Source organism: Chenopodium album, chromosome 27 (assembly GCF_948465745.1).
Source record: "Chenopodium album chromosome 27, dcCheAlbu1.1, whole genome shotgun sequence".
Classification (NCBI taxonomy): domain Eukaryota; kingdom Viridiplantae; phylum Streptophyta; class Magnoliopsida; order Caryophyllales; family Amaranthaceae; genus Chenopodium; species Chenopodium album.
In genome coordinates, this window is record NC_137860.1 from 32492881 (window position 1) to 32518064 (window position 25184).

At 35.4% G+C, this 25184-nt stretch overlaps 3 protein-coding genes and 2 pseudogenes across 8 annotated transcripts; all 5 read left to right on the forward strand.

Moving 5' to 3' along the window:
* The first annotated feature begins 1048 nt into the window (after nucleotides 1-1048).
* LOC145621076 (cyclase-like protein 2) lies at nucleotides 1049-9737 on the forward strand. Of its 2 annotated transcripts, none has more exons than XM_081675812.1 (7): nucleotides 1049-1588; nucleotides 1799-1843; nucleotides 2751-2823; nucleotides 4319-4416; nucleotides 5255-5325; nucleotides 5956-6091; nucleotides 9452-9737. In XM_081675812.1, exons 1-6 carry the CDS (start codon nucleotides 1180-1182, stop codon nucleotides 6079-6081), a joined length of 822 nt encoding a protein of 273 aa, XP_081531938.1. In that variant the 5' UTR covers nucleotides 1049-1179; the 3' UTR covers nucleotides 6082-6091; nucleotides 9452-9737. The 2 variants fall into 2 exon arrangements, with proteins under 2 accessions (XP_081531938.1, XP_081531937.1); XM_081675811.1 differs by lacking the exon at nucleotides 9452-9737 and adding an exon at nucleotides 6185-6544 and having other exon boundaries at nucleotides 1050-1588.
* Nucleotides 6670-9553, forward strand: LOC145620081 (cyclase-like protein 2; annotated as a pseudogene). Its single transcript, XR_014108181.1, has 7 exons — nucleotides 6670-7231; nucleotides 7456-7500; nucleotides 7897-7969; nucleotides 8308-8405; nucleotides 8795-8865; nucleotides 9223-9358; nucleotides 9511-9553. The product of XR_014108181.1 is annotated as a cyclase-like protein 2 (transcript).
* A 787-nt stretch (nucleotides 9738-10524) lies between the features above and the next one.
* Nucleotides 10525-13201, forward strand: LOC145620082 (cyclase-like protein 2; annotated as a pseudogene). Its single transcript, XR_014108182.1, has 6 exons — nucleotides 10525-10939; nucleotides 11344-11388; nucleotides 11628-11700; nucleotides 11951-12048; nucleotides 12458-12528; nucleotides 13068-13201. The product of XR_014108182.1 is annotated as a cyclase-like protein 2 (transcript).
* A 2263-nt stretch (nucleotides 13202-15464) lies between these two features.
* On the forward strand, nucleotides 15465-17775 carry LOC145621074 (uncharacterized). The gene is made up of 2 exons (XM_081675809.1): nucleotides 15465-16505; nucleotides 16854-17775. Exons 1-2 carry the CDS (start codon nucleotides 15572-15574, stop codon nucleotides 17624-17626), a joined length of 1707 nt encoding a protein of 568 aa, XP_081531935.1. The 5' UTR covers nucleotides 15465-15571; the 3' UTR covers nucleotides 17627-17775.
* A 1870-nt stretch (nucleotides 17776-19645) lies between these two features.
* LOC145620616 (DNA-directed RNA polymerases II, IV and V subunit 3-like) lies at nucleotides 19646-25184 on the forward strand. 3 transcript variants are annotated; one of them, XR_014108264.1, is made up of 5 exons: nucleotides 19646-20171; nucleotides 22609-22846; nucleotides 24112-24389; nucleotides 24669-24742; nucleotides 25046-25184. XR_014108264.1 is itself a non-coding variant. In XM_081675316.1 (4 exons), the coding sequence occupies exons 1-3, from the start codon at nucleotides 19723-19725 to the stop codon at nucleotides 24379-24381; spliced, it is 957 nt and encodes a 318-aa protein (XP_081531442.1). In that variant the 5' UTR covers nucleotides 19646-19722; the 3' UTR covers nucleotides 24382-24389; nucleotides 24669-24981. The 3 variants fall into 3 exon arrangements, 2 of the variants coding, with proteins under 2 accessions (XP_081531442.1, XP_081531441.1); XM_081675316.1 differs by lacking the exon at nucleotides 25046-25184 and having other exon boundaries at nucleotides 24669-24981; XM_081675315.1 differs by lacking the exons at nucleotides 24669-24742; nucleotides 25046-25184 and having other exon boundaries at nucleotides 24112-24604.

Sequence of the window (25184 nt, forward strand, 5' to 3'; positions counted from 1 at the left end):
CAAAGCGAATGTGAAATTAATAAAATATGATTTATGTTTGGTCCACTAATTGAGAGTAAGGTCATTCATATTACTAGTACTTTTGGGAGTAAAACATTTGCTTAGTTGTGGACTGGCTGCGTAGCAATTCAATTTAAGTGAGACTCAAACTTGTGACTTTGAGATCACAAGATGAGTTTCCCACCAACTCTACCAAGCTTTGCTACTATGTACGAGTAAGTAAAATGGAAGGATATGAATACGATTCTAAGTGTTTGTTTGATTGACATAACGGGAAAAGAAAATTAACATCTTTTTTACATCGTGATTTACTCTATAGTCCATACTATCCAGTTTTTGAAATACATAGTACTTCTAATGGAAGGTGTTTTGCGATAAAGTATGAGATCATGTGACATTTGAGTGTGTCAAATCATGTTCAATATGAGTCCAAACGATTTAGGTTAGGTTAGGTAAATTAATTCTTTAAATAATACTCTATATTTGATTATCAATTAGGCCCTGTTCACTTTAAAAAAAAAATTTCCTGTTCAATCAAACATAATTTTAGTTCAATACGGTAAAAAAAATTTAAGTTCAGCAAAAATAAGGTGAAGTGACTGGGACTTTACTCGTAGCTTCTTATTGAAAATTAATACTCCATAGATCTCAACCTTTTGTTTCCCTTTTTTTTTAAAAAAAAGAAATTACTCATAAGGAGTAAATATTAATAATTCTTATGCCTCAAATCAACATTAGTTTTACTACTCCTACGTCTTAGCCATACAAACTTGTGACAAAATTCAATCTCAAATACTAAGAAGTCTTCATCAACGGTCAAAAGAAAAGACTAATGAACTACTAGTCAATTCTTTTTTACGGATATCTTAATTAATTTTCGCATGAAAAACAATTCTACATTCAACCTGGAATAAGTTCAATTGTTCACCTTATTTTTTTTTTTTTTTTACGGGCATCTTATTTTATCCTCATTTAACTAAAATAATTTTTCTTTTTTTTTTTAACAATAAGGTCAAATAAGTATTGATAAGATCCTTTCAAAAAAAAAAAAAAAAAAGTATTGATAAGATAAATTCAAAAAAAATTTTAAAAAAGAAAAAATTAGTAATTCTCTGATTCTCTCCAACTCCAAACAACTTCAACTCCCCTCTTTCAGTGTTTCCCACCAACTCTCTCGCCATGAATCACCAACTCCATCTCCTGCTCCTCTTCACCACCGCAACCCTCCTTCTCTCCGCCACCATCTCCACCGCAACAACCTCCGCATATCCTTCTTCATACGGCGAAGAATCATGCGGATTCTCCGGCGCCGCCGTAACCCCGGAAAGAAGGGAAACTTACGGTGACGGACGAATCATCGACATCACCCACCTTATTCACCCAGATATGCCGGCCTTTGAATCTTCCGATGGTGTTGGTCAGTTCATTTGGCTTCTTAAGAGTATGAAAAATGGGTCCATTGCTAATAATTCCGAGATGAAAATCGCTTCTCATACTGGGACCCACGTTGATGCTCCTAGTCATTTCTATGATGATTATTTGGATGCTGGGTTTAATATTGATTCCCTTGACCTTGATGTTCTTAATGGTATACTTTTGATTTTTAAATTTCCTTGGTGGGTTTTTTATTTTTATCCAGATGTCGTATGACTATTTATTAATGATGCTTTTTGTAAATTCGATGATGGTTTTGTTTAGTTGATTTTTGGGTAGTGTTTTGGTTATTGATTATGATGGTGATTAATTGGTGGTTGATTTTCGTTTTTGTACTGTGTACTGTGTTTTGTTGTTATTACAGGTCCTGCACTACTGGTTGATGTACCAAGAGATAGCAACATAACTGGTACTTTTCTTAGTTCAGAGTTGTTTTTTGTTTGCTATTTACTTCAGTACTTTTTGGAGTGTTTGTTATCTTCATTTAAAAATGATAAATTTGTTTAAAAGGGTGTTAATTGCTACTTTGTTAGGCTGTAAGTTGCATTTTCTGGGATAATTATTGTTAAAGATCCATTAATTTATAATGGAAAATCGGATTGTCGAAAGTAAAGTCACTAGGATGAGTGTTCCTGCACCCTTGGTTGATTATACCAAGGGTTAGCGATAAGGCATACGCAGGTTTTGAGATTGAACTTTGATGTTAGTTGCTCTTTATACTTGCAACGAAAAAAATCAAAACATTATATCAATTTTTTAAAAGAGAGATTAGCTGATAAAGTTATATCCTAATGGATGTGCGTGCATTATATGCAAGTATTATGAAATAGAGGGGTTAAGTAATGATTCTTGTAAATTCTGTTTGTAAGCTGTTTACTGCAGTACCTGTAGAGATGTCAGTCTTTAAAATCTTAAATCATTTTCTGAAAATAATTTCTGTTATTCTTTTATTCGAAAAATGTGTAATCATAATCTCAGTCTGGGAACTGAAGAGGATGATGTCAAAAATAGTTTAGGCAGGAAATTATTTCATTAGAAGTTGACATGTTACCCTTTGATGTCACATTGCTTAGTCTTACATCGCTTTTGATCAGTGCTTATTGACTAGAACAACTACTACATACTCTGCATATTTTTACAGCGTCCTGTATCATGTATGTTTCCTTTGAGAATTCCTGAATACACGGACTTGCTGTAGCATTTGAAATGATGTATTGCATATTCTATTACTAGGAAGCTAATCAAGCTAGGGCTTCCTTTACAATTGCTGAAATGGATTAATAGACTGATGAGATTGTGAACATTATTTGTTACAGCAAGTGTGATGAAATCTCTACACATCCCTAAAGGAGTACGTCGGGTTCTTTTCAGAACTTTAAACACAGACAGGTAAAGTTGATACCTGCTGCTTCTTTCTGCTGGCATATGTGATCATCTATTAGCCTTTTTCTTTTCTTTTGAACTTATTAAGTTATAAGGCATTCTTTTCATAGCCATTTCTCATAGATATAGGAACATGTACACAAGAATGGAATATTGGGTGTTTATTATAGGGGTAGCTGACTTTTCATTGCCTTTTGGTGTGCGCAATAAAGAATTGCCAGAGATAACTTTATGATCAAATTGCATCCTACATTTTGCTTGTAAACTGTATTGCTGTGGGCTGCATAACTGCGTAGGATTTTCCTGGCATTTTGTCATGTGGAGGTCTTTCTATTGGAGATGTCACTATGGCATCTTAGTATCTAACTAACCTCCCAAATTTTATCAATTTTCATTGCAATCACTTCGCACATTATTTCTTCAGAAGGCCATTTCCTTGAGTAATTATATTGCAATTATGAAGCATCACTTGCCGGGTTGTTTTTTTGGCATGTGATGTGGAGTCTTGGTGCTTCCGTGCATAAGTTTGTTATAAGGACTGTATTATAAGCTATCACAGCTGAAATGGGTTAGTATATTTATTGCCCTTGGTGAAGCCTAAGGACTGATGGAAACCTAGGTGGGAGCCACTTCATTAAGTTTTATGAGCTGGTTATTGGTGCATGTTGTTGCTTTGTATCAGCCAGTTCACACACCTCATAAAGGGTAATATACTGTGTGTTTGCTAACTTTTAGTTCATAAGTTTTGCCAGAGTCATGTCAAAAGCATTGGCTCTATTGTGGCCTATCTTCTTGCTTGATAGGTGAGGGGTTTTGTTTGGTGGTGATCCAGAGATTTTATTAGGATTCTGAGTTGATGAAAAATATTGTCACTTAACTGGTTATGTAATCCACCCTCCCCTCTGCAAAGAAAAAAAAAAATCTTGGGGGAAAGAAGCTCTGAAATCATTGCATGTGTTTGGGTTTGTCTTAGTCAAGCTTGTAGTGCCTGGCTCGAGTGTTATCAGGCTGCTTCATTTCTTTCTGCTTTAAGCATAGTGCGTTAGCAGCTAGACAGGCAAGTAGGTGGGCTAACTGTCCAACTGGGTTTTGGGTTTACACTTTTATTAGTCTAGCAGACTTATAACTTGGTACCTAATAAGCTTCATAGAAAATATGAGTGGTAGCATAGATTATTGTACTCTGAATAAAAAGGAAAGCTATAAAACTTGTTGAAAACTGTTAGTCTTGTTAAATTTAACTGATCGTGAATCCTGTAGAAATTGTGAATCAAAGATTGCATTCCCGGTCAAGTGATAGTTATCTGGGTGAAAATTTCTCATGTATTCACAATGTTATTGAATGCTCTCTCTCTCTCTCTCCAAGTTACTGAAGCTAGGATCTAATGATATCCGTGACAATTTTAGCTGGAAATTTCCTCTTTTTTGTCTTCTGTTGATGCTTTGTCCCAAGGACCCAAGGTTACTTTTTATAATAAAATTTATAATTCTTCTCATTCCAGGCGCCTTATGTTCAAAAAGGAGTTTGATTCTAGCTATGTGGGTTTCATGGAGGATGGTGCTCAATGGTTGAAAGATAATACAGACATCAAACTTGTTGGTAAGTTTTTACTGTATGATTTTACCACCCCTTCAGTCCTTATACTTACTCCTAATCACTTATCAGTCAAAGTATTACCGCTGTTAAAATATTATGTCAAGTCATGTCTTGTTTTCTTTACAAAGCTATTTGATTATGTAGTATTATAGTTTATTGCAATGGACTCAGACCACTACTCAACTAACAACAAGGCAAACAGTAATAAACAGAACAATTGAAGGAGAAAGCTTCAAGCTTGATTATATTTAACAATAGCAGCAACCAAGAAACACAAAACTAGTATGTTTAGCCTACAACTCTCAATCAGTGGGTTTAGCCCACAACACTCAGAGAATACTCTACTACAAACTGCCTGCCCTAAGCTTCCCCCCTTTTTCATTTATATACACAAGTCCCCAAACTGATCTGGTGGCTGGTTTTTTCTTCACTTGCTGCACAGCTCATCAATTGTTGTTGTCCTGTTCTGTACCCCTGACCAGCTGCTGTAGTGGTGCCATGGTGCTACACTTTCTCCTTCTCCTGACATATGTGAGAGTCACATGTTGTTTGGACTGATTAGCTGGGTCCGGATCCATTACATTTATCTTGCGCTTGAGGAAAGCTGAATCAACAAATTAGGCCATATGGCCCATATCATTTAAAATCGTGATAATTAGTTCTAGTTGCATACTCATACTGTATAATTTTGGCTTTTAAGACCTCAGCAATGGCTTGATAGATATTAGGTGGTGATGGTAATTTGAGATGCTTATAAAAGAACATTACTGAAAATTTAACTGTGTAGGAAAGTTAAAATTCTTTTCTTAAGATGGAACTAATAATCCTGTTGGCGTTGTAGGTATTGACTATCTATCTGCTGCTGCGTATGATGACTTGGCTCCTTCTCATCTTGTTTTCCTTGAAAGCAGGGTAAGAGCCTACTTCAAATTTTTTTTTTTTAGTTGGTTACATACTTGCATTAAGTTAAACTTCTTATTATAGCTTTGACGGTGGAACATTGTAATATTTATGATGAGGACTTAAGGAGGAAAACAGTGTATGGGGTCTTCATGTTATTCCTTTTAAGACTCTGGAGAGGAAAGGCAAGATCTAGTGAGGTGTCACACAAGGGAATTGTTATTTTGGATGAACAAAGGAAGTATAAAATTGTAAATTTCCAAGCTCCTCAAAATAATTGCTACTTTATACTGATAATTCAACTAAACTTGTGACTGGATTTAATATAGAAATCAGTCAAGCTGGCATGAACTCGTGTCTAATTGGGAAATAAATTTTCAGCCTATATTTTTATAGAAGGATAAATTCTTGCTACTAATATAGCTTGGTATTAACAGATGTTCAATCATCTTCCCAAATTCCAGCTATAGCATTCTCATATGCTGCAACATGCAATTAAATTCTCTTCTATTGATCCAAAACAAGAAAATTTGTATTGTTTATGAGTTCCTTGTCTCTGGGCTTTTTACCTTTAAGTACATATGCATTCTCTTTTTTAACTCAATAGTTAGTAGGAATAACACTGATCATCTTGTGCTGCAGGAAATTATTCTAGTCGAAGCTCTAAAGCTGGATAATGTCCCTGCAGGAATGTATAATGTGCATTGCTTGCCTCCACGGCTGTCTGTTGCTGAGGGGGCACCTATAAGATGCATTCTAATCAAGTGATGCTTCCACTGTAAGTGGATTCCGGTGCATTGGTTTTGCTGGAGCTCCTATTATTGTTTTTAATGTCCCCTTCACCTTATAACATGCACATGATTTTGTTCAGGTGAATCTCAAAATTGACAGAGCATTTTTAATGTGTGGAGCTGTGCACTATGGCTTTAGGGATGGGTTCCTGGAAGTGGAATGTGGTAAGGCTGGTAACCGATGGTTGTAAGAGATAAAGAGATTATATACGTCGTGCTACGTTACGTTGCAGTAGATATTGTGTCATGACATTTTATTGTAAATTCTTGCTATGATGAACACAGTCAAGCTCTAGTATTATTTCTACATAAAGCCATCTGCTGGCTAACTTTTGTGGATGCAGATTGGATTAAGTGGATCATGTTTTTAATTTATTCCAAAATAGTGGATTTTACATTTGGAGTAATCAATTACATTTTAAATTGATCACTATTAGACACCCTAAATTCTACCATTCTTTTTATTTCATTGTATTCCTATGTTTTGCATGCACAGTAACAAGCCCGCAGCTTTTTGTTTTATTTTTTTATAAAGATGCGGGCCCCACAAAAGGAGTGCTGAAGGTGCTCCCCTTATAAGCCGGCGATGGCAATGTGGAAACTCTGTTTTCTTAGTCCATAACAACCAACTTGGCACTAAAGTAACATACATATGTTTGAATATGGCCATGTTATGAGTATGAAGTCTTTAAATATATTTCTACGTACTTCAATAAACAACTTCAACTTCCTCTCTTTCTGATCCACTTACTCTCTCGCCATGAATCCCCAACTCTATCTCCTCCTCCTCTTCTCTGCCGCAGCAACCTCCGCATATCCCTCCATTTACGGGGAAGAATCATGCGGATTCGCCATAACCCCGGAAAGAAGGGAAACTTATGGTAATGGACGTATCATCGACATTACCCACCGTATACACCCCAATATGCCCACGTTTGGCTCTTCCGATGGTGTTGGTCAGTTCATTTGGCTTCTCATGACCATGAAAAATGGCTCCATTGCTAATAGCTCCCAGTTGAAAATCGCCTCTCATACTGGAACACATGTTGATGCTCCTAGCCACTTTTATGATGATTACTTGGATGCTGGATTTGATATTGATGCTCTTGATCTTGATGTTCTCAATGGTATTGCCTATTTGCTCTATTTTACATTGTAATCGTGGTAGATGTCATATTACTTTTTATAACTGATATATTTGATATGGTGGGGATATTGGATGTTAGGTTGAAACTTGATTTTTAGTTAGTTTTGTTAGTTGCTTTTTTGGGTAATTATGATAATTGGTTGTTGATTTACCTTTATTTATTTATTTATTTATTTTTATACTGTGGTATGTTGTTGATTACAGGACCTGCCCTATTGGTTGATGTACCTAGAGATAGCAACATAACTGGTAAAAGACGTTCTGCTTATCTCTGCCCGCTGTTTACTTTAGTATTTGTATGAGTGTTTGTTAATTGTTTATTACATTTGTTGTGAATTTGAGGTTAAGAAATTGTAGTTTTAAGGGGTTATTAGGCTGTAAGCTTGCTTTCACTTTGACTAATGCTTCTTGTAACTTCTGCTTGTAAGCTGTTTTCTGCAGTACTTGCAGAGATGTCAGTCTTTAGATCATAATCATTTTTCTGAAAATTAAGATTAAGGGATTAGTCTTTCAAATTCATTTGTTGAAATCAGTTGCTATAGAGTAGAGGATATCTCTGTTGTTTAAAGTAAAGTTATAGTATCTTATATCAGTTTTCGTTGCTGAACTGGATTGATGGACTGATAAACATTATACTTTTTACAGCAAGTGTGATGCAATCTCTACACATTCCTAAAGAAGTTCGCCGTGTTCTTTTCAGAACTTTAAATACAGACAGGTAAAATTGATACCTGCTGTCTCTTTCTGCTGGCATATTTGATCATCTATTTGCTAAGTTCCTTTGAAATTAATAGCTTAATTAGGCATTGTTGTAGAAAGTGTGAGTCACAGATTTTATTCTCAGTCAAATGATAGTTTAATTTCTAGGTGAAAATTTCTCCTCATTTATTCACAGTGTTATTGAATGCTTTAGTCGTCTCTCTCTCTCTATAAGTCTAAGCTACTGAAGCTTCTTGTGATGTATTTGACAATATCCTCTTTTTTGTGTCTTCTGCTGATTCTTTGTGCCAAGGTTACTATAAATTATAAAATTTATAATATTATTTCTCATTATAGGCGCCTTATGTTTCAAAAGGAGTTTGATTCTAGCTTTGTCGGCTTCATGGAGGATGGTGCTCAATGGTTGAAAGATAATACAAACATCAAGCTTGTCGGTAAGATTTCCTGATACTAACTCCTAATCACATCATCAGTCCAAGTATCACCTCTGTTAAAATAATATTGTCATGTCACTGCTTATAGTTGGAAAATAATTTTCCTAACATAGTTATTTGATTATATAGATTTGGCAAGCAGAATCTTACATATATAGCCGAATCATCTTTGTGATAATTTGTTCTAGTTGCTTATAATATTGGCTTTTGAGACTTGAGCAATTGCTGGATAGATATTAAGATGGTGATTATTGTTGGGTTTTTTTTTTTTTTTTGAATTTTGGTGTATGGATTGAGATTGTAATAAAAGAACATTGCTGAAAATTAAACTGTGTAGGAAGTTGACTTGTCTACTTCAGATGGAACTAATAACCATGTTGGCATTGTAGGTATCGACTATTTATCTGCTGCTGCATTTGATGACTTGACTCCTGCCCATCTTGTTTTCCTTGAAAGCAGCGTAAGAACTTCAATTATTCTTAGCTGGTTACATACTTACAATCATTAGTACTTCTTATTATAACTTTGAGGCATCAACATGTAATATTATTGACAAGGATTTAAGGAGGAAAAACGTGTATGGCGCCTTCACTTCATGCCTTTTAAAACATTGGAAAGGAAAGGCAAGATGAGACAATATAAAATGTAAATACCCAAGAGCTTTGACATGCTCTTCAAAACAACCATTGCCTTACTGATTTTTATTTTTACGAGTTGCTTGTCCTGTGCTGTTTACTTTTGAGTACACTTGCCTTCTCTTTTTAAGTCAGTAGTCAGTAGGATTAACACTGATAACGATCATCTTGTCATGCTGCAGGAAATAATTTTAGTCGAAGCTCTAAAGCTGGATAATGTCCCTGCAGGAATGTATAATGTGCATTGCTTGCCTCCACGGCTGTCTGTTGCTGAGGGGGCACCTATTAGATGCATTCTAATCAAGTGATGCTACCACTGTAAGTGGATTTCGCTGCATTTTTTTTGCTGGAGCTCATATTATTGTTTTGATGCTCCCTTCACCTTGTTTATATGCACATGATTTTGTTCAGGTGAATCTCAAACTTGACAGAGCATTTCCGATGTGTTGAGTTGTGGACTATGGATTCAGGGATGGGTTTCTGGAAGTGAAATGTGGTAAGGCTGGTAACTGATGGTTGCAAGAGATAGAAGAGATTATATATGTTGTGCGGTTGTGCCACGTTATGTTGCAGTAGATACTGTGTCATAACATATTATTGTAAATTGGTTATGTATTTAGCCAGGTTTTGAACACCACCCAAAATGGCAGACTTGCTGTGATGAACCCAAAACAGGGTCTTGTATTGTTTCTACATAAAGCCAGGTTAAATTGGTTATGTATTTAGCCAGATTATGTATTTTATTGTTCTTTTTATTTTCAGTTTATCCTTGTGGTTTGCATGTACAATAATCAGCAGTGGCGGTTCCAGAAAAAATATTTAACGGGGTCAAAATACATTTGATAAATTTTAATGGGGTCATTTAATGAAAAATACTACCTCCGTTTCTTATTTCTTGCAACAAATGAATATTTTATATCTCACAAATAATACCCCTTTGTTGCAAGAAATAAGAAACGGAGGTAGTATAAGCAATCTTTATAGAAAGAAAAAAATTAATTTGGTAAGAATTTTTTTTTTCAAGTGGGGTCAATGGACCCCACAAAAATCCTTGCATCCACCACTGGTAATCAGGATTGTGAACCTTGTTTCCAACTATACCCTCTCCGTACCTAAATAACCACCTCATTTTACAATTTTACATGTAACTACGGTCAAAGTTTAATTACAACAAATCTGATCAAAATTTGAAAATTCAACATGGCTTACCTTTTTTTTCAAGTGTATATTGAATTTTTGACGTCTTGATCCTTTTAATGCTAATTTTTTACTTTAATGTTAAATTTCCAAACTAAAACAGTACTAAAATGCTAATTTGTTTGGACTTTGGAGTATATTCAGTATAAAACGGAGAAATTATTGTGAATGAGGTAGAAAAAAGAGCGGGACATTTTTATATGAAACAGACAAACAGTGAATTATTAACTCTTGGTATATTTTATTCCACTAGTACAATCATATGGATTTTAGCACATCCTTATCAATGGTATTGTATTTCTGTGTCAAACTCTTACTCACCAACTTCACTAAACTCCAACATGAATTTCAACCACCACCTTCTCTTCCTCCTCATCATCATCATCCTTTCCACCACCGCACACGGTGGAGAATCATGCAACCTTATCCACCAGAGTGTAGAGACTTATGGGGAAGCCGGCCGGATCATCGACATCACCCACCGCATCACCCCTAACATGCCGGACTTTATCCGTATGCCTGATAGTCTGGGGCAGTTTGTATGGCTGGTTAAAACCATGAGAAATGGTTCCATAGCCAACTTCTCTAGGATGAAATTTCACACTCATACTGGTACTCATGTTGATGCTCCTGGCCACTTCTTTGATCACTATTTCGAGGCTGGTTTCGATGTTGATACTCTTGATCTTGATGTCCTTAATGGTAATACAAATAAATTATGTTTTATTCTTTTTTTGGGTTTTAATTGGAAATTAATTATTTGTTGGATCAATGATTTAGTTCTTTGCTATATTATGGATATTTGTGATTGACTTCTAGTGGTTTATTTGGTATAGTCGTAGACTCGTAGTGGTTGTACTCAAGACCTGAGATTCAGTCGGGCTACATCATTGTCTTTTATGGCTCTAATACACGAAATAGAGTTAGTGGGTCTTGCTGTTATGTTTAGCTAGGTGATGGTGATGCTTGTTATTCTACTATTTGGTGAAATTTAGTTTTATTGAACTGATAGTACTTGGCTTTTGTTTGATTTTTCGATATTTGGCTAATGATTATATATTGTTGATCATTTAATTGCTTATTTCTGTTTGTTTTTTTTATTACAGGTCCTGCCCTGTTGGTTGATGTACCAAGGGATAGCAACATAACTGGTACCCCTCCTAAAATTCTGTTTGTTCACCTTCTCGTTTTGAGCCTTTAAAAGTGTGTGCATACAGTTTAATTGAAAAGGTCAACTGAAGAGTTTTTATTTCTCTGATGAGCTAGTTACTTAGCTTTAGAAAAATTTAGGGGAAAAAAGGCTATTAGAATAATGGTTTCACTTGTATTCCTAAAAATGCTGTCACTGAATAATAGACTGACAACACCATATATAACTATATTTTCACAGCGGATGTAATGAAGTCACTACACATTCCAAAAGGAGTACGCCGCGTACTTTTCAGAACTCTAAACACTGACAGGTAAATTTAAAATCTGGTGCTGTTCTTGAACATACTTGATCATCCATTGGCCTATTAGCAAGGACCAAGGTACAACTAGCCAGGTCTGGCATGTGGTATCATATTTGCTTCCCTGCACAAGATTGCTAGAAGAGTGTGCCGTAGCTTAAACCTATCACAATTGAACTTCATTGACATATTCTGCATCTTTTTCTTCCATCATTTTGTCCAAATGTGCAACAATTCTAAAAATGGAATTTTGTCATGCTAGGGGCCTCATGTTCAATAAGGAGTTTGATACTAGCTATGTGGGTTTCATGAAAGATGGGGCAAAATGGTTGGTGGATAACACAGACATCAAGCTTGTTGGTAAGTTTTTTCACAAGGATTTCACATCCCTTCAGTCAGCAGATCATTTGCTTCACCTGTCAGTCATATAATGTCATAGACTCGTAGTGGGAAATATATGCCTTGAAATCAGAAATGTAATTATTTAGCTGCTTTTTTTCCACAAAGTTGATCATCAATCAATTTTCACAAACTATTGAGATGGAGGCAGCTTTTGACTTGTTTGGCATTTTCTTCGCTGTTATAAAATTTTATATGTAATTTAAGTCTTCGTTGTTCTGTTTTGAACGAATAAGAAACAGTGTTTGTGATGGTCCTGATGTATATTAGGTTGTTTGTTGCTGTCATCCTTTGAAGAGGTTTATAAATGAACAATGCTGAAATCTGTGATATTATAAGACAGTTTACTAATATCACATCAATGTTGTAGGTGTTGATTACTTATCTGCTGCTGCATACGATCACCTGGCTTCTTCTCATCTTGTTTTCCTCGCAAGCAGGGTAAGAACTTTGCTCAAATTGATCCTCATTGGTTATATCAGCTAACATTGATTAGAAGTTTCGAGTGCAACAGTCTAACTTTGTGAACTGGAAGTTATCCTTGGGGGCAAGACGGAGCTTCTAAAAATACAACATACAGAACAATTGGTACTTGTGCAGATGAAAAGCCTTGGGGGCTTTGCAGAGCTTCTGAAAACACAACTTTTTATTCAAATGACTCGGTCTGACTTTTTATTGGGTTTATTTGGTTCCATACTAGGTTCAGTAAAACAATACATGGCCTGACCTTCGTTAGGGGAGGCAATCACCTTGAGTTTGATTTCGTGTATGTAACCAATGGCCATTATCTAGCCATAGAAGTTGATTTTTTTTCCACTGTGATTGAAAGGGTATTATAGGTGTGAAACTGTGAAATTGTGAATGTAACTTCTGAAATCTGGGTCTGGCATTATAGGGTTTCATGTCATCTGCAATTCTATTCTTTTCCTTTATAAGTGTTGCATTCTTTTACTGTGTTAAGGTTGAATCACATGCTGCAGGAAATTATACTCGTAGAAGCTCTAAAACTGGACGGCGTCCCTGCAGGAACATACAATGTTCATTGCTTGCCCCTTAGGATGCTTGGTGCTGAGGGATCACCTATAAGATGCATTCTCATAAAATGAAACTCTGAATGTAAGTCGATTTTGTTCCAATAAGATCAAAGGATAAATGGAATGCACTTTGTTTTTAGCAAATTAGCATGACCAAAATAAAACTTCAATAGTTGGTTGATCTTATTCCAATTTGTTCTTAGCACAGCTGAAAAACCTTGATTCGGAGAATAGTTGTAAACTTTCACATGTTTGTACTATGTGTACTCTGTTACCTCGAATTGTTAAGCCTCATTCATTGGCCTGCTCCTAGGTTGAAAATTGCATTCCTGTGGTTATACATCAGTCCCAGTAATGGTTTAACCTTCTGAATCTTCTGTCAGTTTATTAAACTATGAAATATAATGCCGGTATTTAACTTATCCCTCCATTGTTGCTGTAGCATTTTGAATGTTTACTAATTCCGAATTGCCGAATTGTTTCTTGTTTTAAAGTACCATCCTGGTAGGAAGGTAGTCTTTGGTGCAATTTACGGTTGAATTGCAACCAAATAAGAAGCATAATGTCTGAGAAATGAACTGTGGTTTCAGGTTCTTTGCAGGAATTATGAGTTTCTGGCTGTGGACTGTAAATACCAATTGACTTCGAGCGATCATACTACGTTGAATACTGATTACTGGAACGCTTGAAGTCCATACCAGTTGTGCTGTGGGCATGTGGTTGCATGATGCTGCTTATTGTAAATATGTAATCTTGATTCTAGAATGCTCAAACAGCTCATACAACTAGCAACTAGAATAAATTTCTCCAAGTCCTGTTTGTTGTACCTTTAACTTTAAGCAGTACTACTATGCTCTTAAAAACCTACAATTCCAATGAGTTACCCAACAATTCATCTAGTAAGAAACAACACTAATATGATCTCTACAACTGAATCATAGCTCGAGTATGACTTAAACCGAACTTGAACAGAATCGACTTGTTCTAAACTTCGATTTACTAACATAGTGTTGTGAGCATGTGATGCAATGTGGAAACTCTGTTTTCTTGTAGTCCATATCAACCAACTTAGCACTGAAGTAACATATGTTCTTTGAATCTGGCCATGTTCATATAGAGGCAATTCCAATATAATTTCTGAATTTCATCCTAAGGTTAATAATCCAAATATTCCCAGAACTAAGTGTTTCAAGTGACAATTAATTATCTTGGGTCATACTATGCAACATATTTAATTTGTAAGACAATTATTAATAAATCCCTTTCTAAATTTAGCTTCAATTAAACTCCACCTTACCTCAAAAGGCAAAAACCCAATTGACTAAAAATAAAGTATTTGATTTCTTATTTGATAATTAATCTCTCCAATATGTTTTGAACCCTTACTTATTTGATATCCATCTTCAATTATAAGCATCATAAGATAAGCTAGCTCTCACTTAATCAAATTGTGCCCATTAATCTAGTTGTTGCAGTGTTGCTACATGTGCAAAATAATTAAAATGCCCCTCTTTTCTTTGGATTAAAGTGAAATCAATTTATAAAGTGGAAAAAATTAAGGTTAGCATAATTAGCAATCAAAGGTCCTTTTTAGTTTTGTCTCCCTAATTAACAAAGATAACACCATTAATTAGCAAGAGATAAATTAGCTCCTACCTCCATATTATTATTATACAACTCAAATTACTCATACACTAACATAATTTAATTTATGATAACAGATACTCTGTATTATGTAGTACAGGTTAAAACTCACGGGACTTTTTCCTACATTATAATCTATCGACACATCCTGTCTTTATACTGAATTAGAAATTATATATTTTCTCCACTAATATGCATAATTGATGAGAACCTTAACCATATCATTTGTGTGATGTAACATAGAAAATTCCAAATAATTTACAAGTTAGTTTTAAGAGCTCACGGAATCAAACCCATGGAGTCTAATATTACTTCTTTTTTTTTTTCATTTCCCCTTTAGCTTATTCAGGGTGTAAATTAAGTGCATGAAGCATCAAAAACTTAATGACAAGATTGACAACCAATGTTAATTAACCTTCTTAGGCTCTTAGCTAGCTAGTCTGATCTAGCATAATCAATTAGGCCCTTAATATCTACACAAGCATAATATGAATTATAATATCTTGGACCGCCATGCATGCATGTGGAAGATAACTTAATAAAGGTACACTCGTATTCATTTTGTTAATTTGTGCTCAACGCATTGACCCGTAATCTAAGGGACTACTAATAAATCCTAAACATGCAAGGACTAGCTACGTACCAAAACATCTATATAAAGGGTTGGTTTCCTTTGGTACTAGATATCAGTCCTCAGCTCAAAACTTGTATACACATAAATAATACATACAAGTTTATCCCTTAGTTCTAAAGTTGAGGAAAAAAAAAAAAAAAAAAACTAGTTTTTGCTTGAATTGTTTTTAAAAATGGCTTTGCCCAAGGTAGTTTATCTTGGGTGTTTTCTTTTGTTGTTGGTTGTTGTGATAGAGGCCGCGACTCCTCCAGGGATTGCCAAAAATCCTTCAAGAGCGTCATGTAAGATCAAAAAGTACAAAATGTGCTATAACTTAGAACATGTTTGCCCTAAGTTTTGTCCTGATAGTTGCACAGTTGAATGTGCTTCTTGCAAGCCCATTTGTGGTCCAGGATCGCCTCCTGAGGATGAGTATGTCTCTCCTCCGTCTGATTCAGATGATAAAGGTGGTAAGAAAGACGATGGTGATGATGATAAAGAAGGAGGTGATGATAAAGGTGGTAAGAAAGATGGTGATGATGATGATAAGAAAGGAGGTGATGATGATAAAGGTGGTAAGAAAGATGATGATAAAGGCGGTAAGAAAGATGATGGAGAAGATGATAAAGGTGGTAAGAAAGATGATGATAAAGGTGGTAAGAAAGATGATGGAGAAGATGATAAAGGTGGCAAGAAAGATGGAGATGACAAAGATGATAAAGGTGGTAAGAATGATGATGGTGATAAAGGATCACCATCCCCTTCAACTCCAACTCCACCAACCTACAATCCTCCTACGCCAACAACAACACCCTCTCCATCTACTCCAACCCCACCATCTTCACCATCCCCATCACCACCTTCACAAACGCCTTCAAGCCCTACACCATCATCTCCATCACCACCCTCTACGCCAACACCTTCACCAAAACCTCCCACACCATCACCAACTCCTTCTACCCCTTCAACGCCTTCTTCTCCTCCTAACTCTTCTGGTGCTGCCTCTAGAAAGAAAGTTCGATGTAGGAATAGTTACTATGGACAATGTTATAATCAAGAGCATGTATGCCCTGCCAATTGCCCTACTTCTTGTCAAGTTGATTGTGCCAGTTGCAAACCAGTTTGCAGTAAGACTCTATTATCTTTATCTGTATCTGATCTATATATATATAGTATTTTCAACTTAATTAATCATTTTTTTTCTTTCATTCATTTAAATTAATTTCCTAGTCGTAAATATATCTTAACACATGAGTTACCTTAAAAAGTCAAATTTTACTACAAAATGATTCATTTTTATAGCAAGTAATATTGCAATTTACAACATATATATACATACACCTAGATAAAATAAATATCATGCTACATGCTCATTTATTATGCTAATTCTAATTTGAGGAGCTTTAATGCAATCATATTACTCCATATCATTTATAGTATGCTTTTCTAATTCTTGTTTGATTGGTTATATATAGGTTGTGACTATCCGGGAGCAGTATGTCAAGACCCTCGATTCATAGGAGGAGACGGAATTACCTTCTACTTCCATGGTAAAAAAGAACAAGACTTTTGCCTTGTAACAGATCCCAACCTCCACATCAACGCACACTTCATAGGAAAACGAAACGAAAACATGGGCCGTGACTTCACTTGGGTTCAATCCACTGGAATCCTCTTTGACAACCACCGTCTCTTCTTAGGAGCCAAGAAGACCTCTACATGGGATGATGCCAATGACCGCCTTTCATTAACTTTCGATGGAGAGCCTATTTTCCTAGAGGAAACCCTAGGGTACAAATGGCAATCCACATCTACACCACAAGTAACCATTACAAGGGTTGATAGTGTAACCAACAATGTTGTTATTGAAGTTGAAAGAAAATTCAAGATCACAGCTAAGGTTGTACCTATTACCGAGCATGAGTCTAGGGTGCACAACTATGGGATAACCAATGAGGATTGCTTCGCGCATCTTGACCTAGGATTTAAGTTCTACTCATTAACGGGCAAAGTTGATGGTGTGCTAGGAAAAACTTATAGGAATGACTATGTTAGTAAGGTGAATGTAGGAGCAGCCATGGCAGTCGTGGGAGGCGAGAGGGAGTATGCAACTAGTAGCATTTTCGCTACTGATTGTTTGGCTTCGCGGTTTAATGGTGGCCAAGATGAGGCTTCATTTGAGGCCTTGGAAGTTGCTAGCATGAACTGTGCTAGTGGCACAGGAGCTGGGGTAGTTTGCAAAAGATAATTACTTCGTATAAGTTAATATTATATATATTCCCATGCTATATGCAAGAATCTTTGTACTAAAAAAGATTTATAATTGGATACCAAGGATGTTTGTAATAAAAATTGTATGAAGTTGTAAGATGATGAATTACACACATGATTTGTTCAGATTTGTTCAATATGTTTGTTTGTTTAAAGATGTTTTTTAGCATCAATTGTTAGTTTGTAACGCATGAAATGCAACCATTAAATTAACATCAGTATGTACCACGAATTTTCCCAAAATTATACATGTTAGGTTGAGGTATGTATAGTTCAATTTAGTCGACTATTCAATCTGGTGATAATTGATTTGATCTCTTCAATTCTAAACGTATAATATAATAGCTCTAAAGTTGCTTAAAATGCTTGAAATTTCGAATGACTAGGGACTAGGCATTTCTTTCTGCTAGACAAAGTATCATTTTCTTAATCCTACTATTACTATTCACTCAATACATACATTTTACATTTTGCTTCATTTTTAAGTGATTCCAATTTCTAAAATCAAATTAAACAATGTGGCAGGATTAACAATCAAAGGTCCTTTTTTTGTCCTTTCTTCCACTATTGTAGCTCCCTTTTTTGGGGGTAAGGTCAATAAATTTAAATATTTAATTACTAATCTATGTAGTAATCTAGCAAAATGTTAAAATTAATGTAGACCAATCAAATACATGATCCAAAGTACTTAGTATTATAGTTTTATGTTTAGCTTATCCCTTCGATTTATCGACAATAATGGAGCTCATATCAAAATAAATCAACATAATACATGGTTCTATATATCATCAAAAATTTTGAATGTCATCTATAAAATTGAAAGATAACAACTGTATCATGAAAATTCAATTTATCATTACGATGATAAACAAGACATCACATGAAATACTTGGCAATCCTCCTATTGTCATATTGCACAATACCATATTTTAGGAAGACAAAATATACTTTTAAAGATTTAATTTTAGGAAGACAAAATCACACAAGCACTTCAAGGCCTTTAGTTTTGTTTAGATGGCTATGCACGTTAGGTCTAACGGAGTAGATGCATGTTGATGGAAAATATTTCTAACCAATTATTTGAGTTTACTCAACTCTTTCACCCTACTTTAACAAAAGATACCGATATTAAGATGCATGCAAATTGGACTGCCTACACTTCTATATAAATAGCTTGTGTAACAAAATTATCGTTATTTATAATTACAATGGTGTCCATGATGCTCAATGCACATACTTGGATGTCATTTCTTTTTTTTTTTGCAATAATTTCCACATATCCTCGAATTAAGGCTCATTAAAAAATGACATTTATCAAACATAAAATTTTAGTTGATTTCTTTTCAATTTATTTAAAAAGCACTAAAACGCGAGTAAAATGTTTGTATTAATTATCAAGCAAGGCCAACAAATAAAGTTAAATATGTTACACAATAAACGTATTATGGCCTCATAGGTATAAAGAAAATGATTTGTATGTTCAATACTCTTTCCTTCTCAAATTTGAAATAGAACATTCATACGACTTCTTAGTAATCTTGTTCTATTTACTTATTTCTTAGTGAAGTCAACTCCCTCAAGGCATCAACTCATGTTTTTTTATGCCTATGACAAAAAAAGCTAATGGCTACTAAAATGAGCACAAATCTAGTCTCAACATAGTATGTAACCAGGTATTGTTATGTACAGGGGCACACATAACAATTTTTTGTGTTCATTTACAAAAATCCCTGCATCGAGCGTACATACTCCATAATAATTTTCCTTTAGATTTAGGATTAATTCTCGTAATAAAGATTTTTAATCACTCTTTTTAGGGTTTGTTCTGATTTACTGAATTGAGTTGAACTGAACTAAATATTTTATGAGAGAAGGAAATTAAAAACGAAAGTGAACAGAAAATAATCTGTAGAGAACGGGCCGTTAATCTATTTTCCAAATAAATTTCCTCTTTTTACCAGCCCAAACAAAAATTACTCTTCCACACTCCCAAACCCCGAACACTCTCCAGGCAAAGGGTTTAATTCTCTCCCTCGCAAAACCCTGCAATCGAAAACCTCAGAAACCCTAACAATGGAGGGCATCTCCTACCAACGCTTCCCCCAAATCAAAATCCGAGAAATGCGAGACGATTTCATGAAATTCGAGCTCAAGAAAACCGATTCCAGCGTCGCCAACGCTCTTCGCCGCGTTATGATCGCCGAAGTTCCGACCGTCGCCGTCGATCTCGTCGAAATAGAAGTGAACTCCTCCGTTCTCAACGACGAGTTCATTGCTCACCGACTCGGCCTCATCCCTCTCGTCAGCGAGCGTGCGATGGCCATGCGCTTCTCCCGCGACTGCGACGCTTGCGACGGTGATGGCCAGTGCGAGTACTGCTCGGTGGAGTTCCATCTTCGGGCTAAGTGTATTGGCGATCAGACTCTAGATGTTACTAGTAAGGATTTGCTGAGTTCTGATCATACGGTTACTCCTGTTGATTTCTCTGAGGCTCCTGCTTCTGATGATGCTACTGATAATCGGTATAATTTCGTCAATTTTCATCACATTTTCTTTGTTTTGTTGTTTATTAATGTTTGATTACTCGTATTTGGGTGAAAGAAACGATTTTTCCATTTTTTTGGGGGGTAGTACATTTTAGAATTGTTAGGGTTTTGGGTTTTCTGTGGTTGCATTTTTAGATTCTTCGTTATTCTGGATTTTGAATTACTAGGGTTTGAATTTTCGCAGAATTTATGTTTAATGCGAATGCTTGTAATTTGGGACTAGTGAGTATACTTTTAGAGTTGGAAAGTAGTTTGTTTATATTAAAACTAGGTTTTGGTGATTAAAATGAAATTCTTTGGCTTATTATTAGGGGTTCTAGCATAGTGAGGTATATTTGACTGGATTAGAGAAGGATAATATGAGTAAAAAGAGAAAAAAGTGGGATTTGGATTGCTAGTGGCGTTTCCAGTGATTAGATTAGGAACGTGTTTCGTGATGCATTTGACCTATGGGATAAGTCACAATTGGCGATAATAGGCGGGATGTTTGTTCTTTTGAGCTAAATTTTGAATAATAAATGCGGGTTAGAATCTTAGAAGATGTTCAGAAGTTCAGAGGAGTTTATGATAACTTTGTTCTAGTTTACTTGGAAATTATATATGGATGTTGATGACTAAGGAAGCTTCGAATGGAACAAATACTTTGATGTAAGAGAAGGAAAGAGAGAAAGAGAACTGGTTAGGGCCAGATATAAAAGCTTTAAATGGAACAACCTAATGCACTCATGCAACATGCAATGCTGTAATGTAATTGCAAAAAGTCATCTAGAATTAGTTAGTTGTGACTTTTGATTTGGATGCAAATCTAAGATGTTTGCAGCCCTTACTATTTTACGATTAAATGGTTGACTGGTCGTGAAAACTAGAGATGTTGTGGATCATACTCAAAGAGAAATTTTGAAGAAAGTATTTGGATCCATTGTAGAGAACAATATTGGGAGAGTAAAAAAAAACAACAAATCAACAATAGTATTATAGTTAAATCACAAATCATGTTTTCAATGGTAGTTCCATATGTGGAAAAAAAAATTGCGGATTATAAGTTGGAATGGTTGGATTTTCTTTTGAATAGATCTACAGCAACTTTAGATCCCATTATTTACATGGGAAATTTTAATATGAATGAGAGATATTTTATGTAAATAGGTGCTTAACAATGGGTGTGCTAGATGTTAATTTTTGAGGTGGGTTTGGAGATAATACGGGCAGGGGATAGTTTATCAATTATGTGTTGAATGTGCAAGTCTGTTGGTAGATAAATCATGCTTAAGTTGGATCTCATGAGTGGTAAGTCAATTAGGCAATTACAAGTGCAAGAAGTGTACACTGAGGACTATTTTGAATCCTGGTTTAAGATTTATGGAACCTAGCTCAACTTTCCACTAAAGAGAGTTGATGAAGATAGAGAAAATATTTTGGACTGCTAGGTACCCTAAGAAACATTTTTTGTACAAAGTGTAAAATATGAATGGACAAGGGCATGTAAATGACAACACTGTCCTATGTTGCTGTGTTTGTATGTATGATGTTTCATAAATCTTTGTGTTAGAAAAATTGTGGATTATAAGGAATTTGGAACAGCAGGATTTACTTTTTTTTTTAATTATAAAAAACTAGATCAGGCTTAAATCATGCCATTGATAGGGGTTGGCCGGTTGGGGGTTATTTCATTCTCAGCCACCCTTTACCAGACTCAAGACCACTCAAGAAGGGAATTTTCTATTTGGAATTAGGTTGTATTCAAGCTCAAATTTTGGCCTTGTATAGTTGTATTTTAATGATTAGCAGATTATTCAGTATTTATGACTAGCAGATAGCAAATTACGTAAAGACTGATGAGTTTGGTAAATCATATGTCATGATCTCATGAATCAACCAACTAAGTATTTACATACCTGTCAACATTTAAGCTTATGGATATATGCTATGTCACGCAAGGACATGAATACGTCTTGCTTTGAATAGTTGTGAAGGTAGATATAACTGATTTTCAAGGGTAAATGTATTTCCTCTGTTCTTTTTTAATCGTAACATATTCCTTTTAGGGAAGTTGCAATTAATTGTATCAACACTTTGTTTAGACAATGATTCTCCTTCTTCATCACATGGTTTCCCTTTTATCTCCCTCTATCTCTCTAATCTCTTGAAATACTGTACATCCCCTTCACATTGCAACTAAAAGGATTAGCAATCTGTAGCATGTTGTAAAAGAGTAGATTGATTTTGTTCTATTCTCACGGATGCTGCCTTCTCTGATTGCTGTTTTGGTATCTTTGATAAGAGGTTTTCTATATTCAGATTTGTAAAGGCCCTTCCAAAATATAAATTATTTGGCACGACTGAACAATACCTTTGCATGGTGTGTATATTTAATCTTGTTACTGAGGTTCTTTTTGGCTTTGGTGTTATGCAGAGGAATCATTATTGTGAAGTTACGTAAAGGTCAAGAGTTGAAGCTCAGAGCAATAGCTAGAAAAGGCATTGGAAAAGATCATGCCAAATGGTCGCCTGCTGCTACAGTAACCTTTATGTATGAGCCAGAGATTCTGATCAATGAGGATATGATGGAATCCTTGTCACTTGAGCAAAAGAAAGAGTGGGTTGAAAGTAGTCCTACCAAAGTCTTTGACATTGATCCTAATACTCAACAGGTTGGTATCTCAATAAATTTACTGGTTTGATTGTATCATTTTGCTTGTGTTGAGATTATGTGATAAGTTGTGTCTTACTTATAAGGCAGATTTTGCTGATAAGTATTTTTTTCAGATCATAAATAGATTTTTTACTGTAGGGAAAATTATGATTTAAGGATCTATTGGGATTGGATTGGGTTGTTTCTGAGAGCCCAACTTTGTCAATTGTTGATGAGAATGAAATATCCTCTGGAGCCCCTTGTGCAATGGAGCATATTAGATGGAAATAATTCCAATTTGTTGATGTTTTACGACATGTTTATTACTAGGCCTCTTGTGCAAAGCATGGTTAGTGATCGAATTAATTTAGTTTGAATTTCGTTCGTTTGCTTGTTTTTCAGCCACATAATTATATATATTGAGATTGTTATGGAGATGTTTTCATTCCCTGTCTTGGTTTTGCTAGCTTTTCCTATGCCCTCTTAATTTGCCATTTGTATTTGAAGAATTTCATGAGCATAGCTGTGTCCTTCTCCACCTGTTCTCTGTTTTATGGAGCCTTTTTATACAGGGCTTACTTGTATCATATACTACAATATTATCTTAGTGAATTACTTTGAAACCCCTTTTTATCTGTTAATGTAAGATCCCACATCTCAGCCATGTAAGATACATGGCATGACAAGCTAATTAAGTATTCCTAGGTCAACAGTGTAAAAGCCTTTTGAATCACATAATATATTCTTGCAGAGTATTTGTACACTTATAACCCACACCCCGCAAAAAAAAAAAAAAAAAAAAAAAAAAAAAAACATACTACCATGTCACTTCCCAAAGATCCTGGGTGGGGAGCTTAATTCAGATATATAAGTTCATTGGATTGAGATATGTGCACAGATTGAGTTAGCCAGGAGAGGAAATTACGAGAAGAATTGAGACGGTCTATTACTAGTCAATTTCTTATGGGCTTAATGTGATTGGTCAGTAAAGATTGATGGTGATCAAGCTTTTGATCTGTGAATCGTTATAAGCTAACCTGTCTAAGTCTATGCTGTTAGTAGAAGTGTAATGTTTTGATCAAGTGGCCCAGTTGGAACAGCATATTTTTAGAGGTGTAATCCGACTTTGTTTGTTATGATCTTAATAGGCCGACAGGTTTATCTTGTTAGCATTGTGGTTGTGTCTATTTTCATACCTAATAGAATCCACGCATGCATTTCATATATCAAGATATTAACAATAATGTGGTGCCTAGACTGAACATTGTTTTGCCCATCTTACAGGTAGTTGTAGTTGATCCTGAGGCCTATACCTATGATGATGAGGTGATTAAGAAAGCCGAAGCTATGGGAAAGTCTGGGCTTGTAGAGATTTACCCGAAAGAGGACAGTTTTATATTCACAGTTGAGTCTACTGGTGCAGTTAAGGCTCCTCAACTATTACTCAATGCAATTGAAGTCCTAAAACAGAAGCTTGATGCAGTTCGGCTGCCTGAAGACACTGTGGATGCAGATGATTTTGGTGAATTAGGTGCCCACATGCGAGGCGGTTGATTAGCTTGGTACAGTTTGTCTGATTTAATATCCTCGTGTATGATTGAGACAATCCTCAACTTGTTCATTACCTACTGGATATTAAACTCTTGTGTAATGTAATCCTGATCTCAATCCCTAACTCCCAAGAAGTGGCCTGCTATTTTGTTCAAAACTAACAATCACTGGCATAGACCACTGCTGTATAGACTCCTTCGTAATGCATCATCTAGTTGACCTGTTATTCTTTGTGCACACGTCTGTTACCAAATTCTTAGCTGATGCAGTTTTATTTGTGCAATTCACAGTGAAAAGCAGAGTCTAAAGCTTTTGTCAAAATGTAAAATGCCGCATCATCCTGTTATAGCAACCATATGACAAGGTATCAAGGTTACTTCTTAGTCCCTACTGCACATTCAGTGCCAGTTGTTTAATCATGCTCCTAACTACCTTACATTTTTGTTTGTTAATTGTACCTTAATTCAGTATAGTTTGGAATGTCTAGTTTTTGTTTGTGTTAAGAATTTGAAATTAAATCTTTGTGACAGCTACTCTAATTGACTCTTCAACATCGTCAATTATACTGCCTGATTTGAGACAAATTACAGTACCGATTTGTCAAGTAATGTAATCAGCTAACTCTTGATTTCCTCCATGCTTTTGATGATAAAATTTGGTTTTGTAGGACACCCCAAACCCAACTGTTAGTTGTTGAAGCAGTCACGAGATTACTACTATGTTTAAAAAAAGTTAATACTATCTGTTATATTTGTGGTCCTTTTAATTCCCAGTTTTAGGTGCTATGTTATGTCCTTGTATTTGAC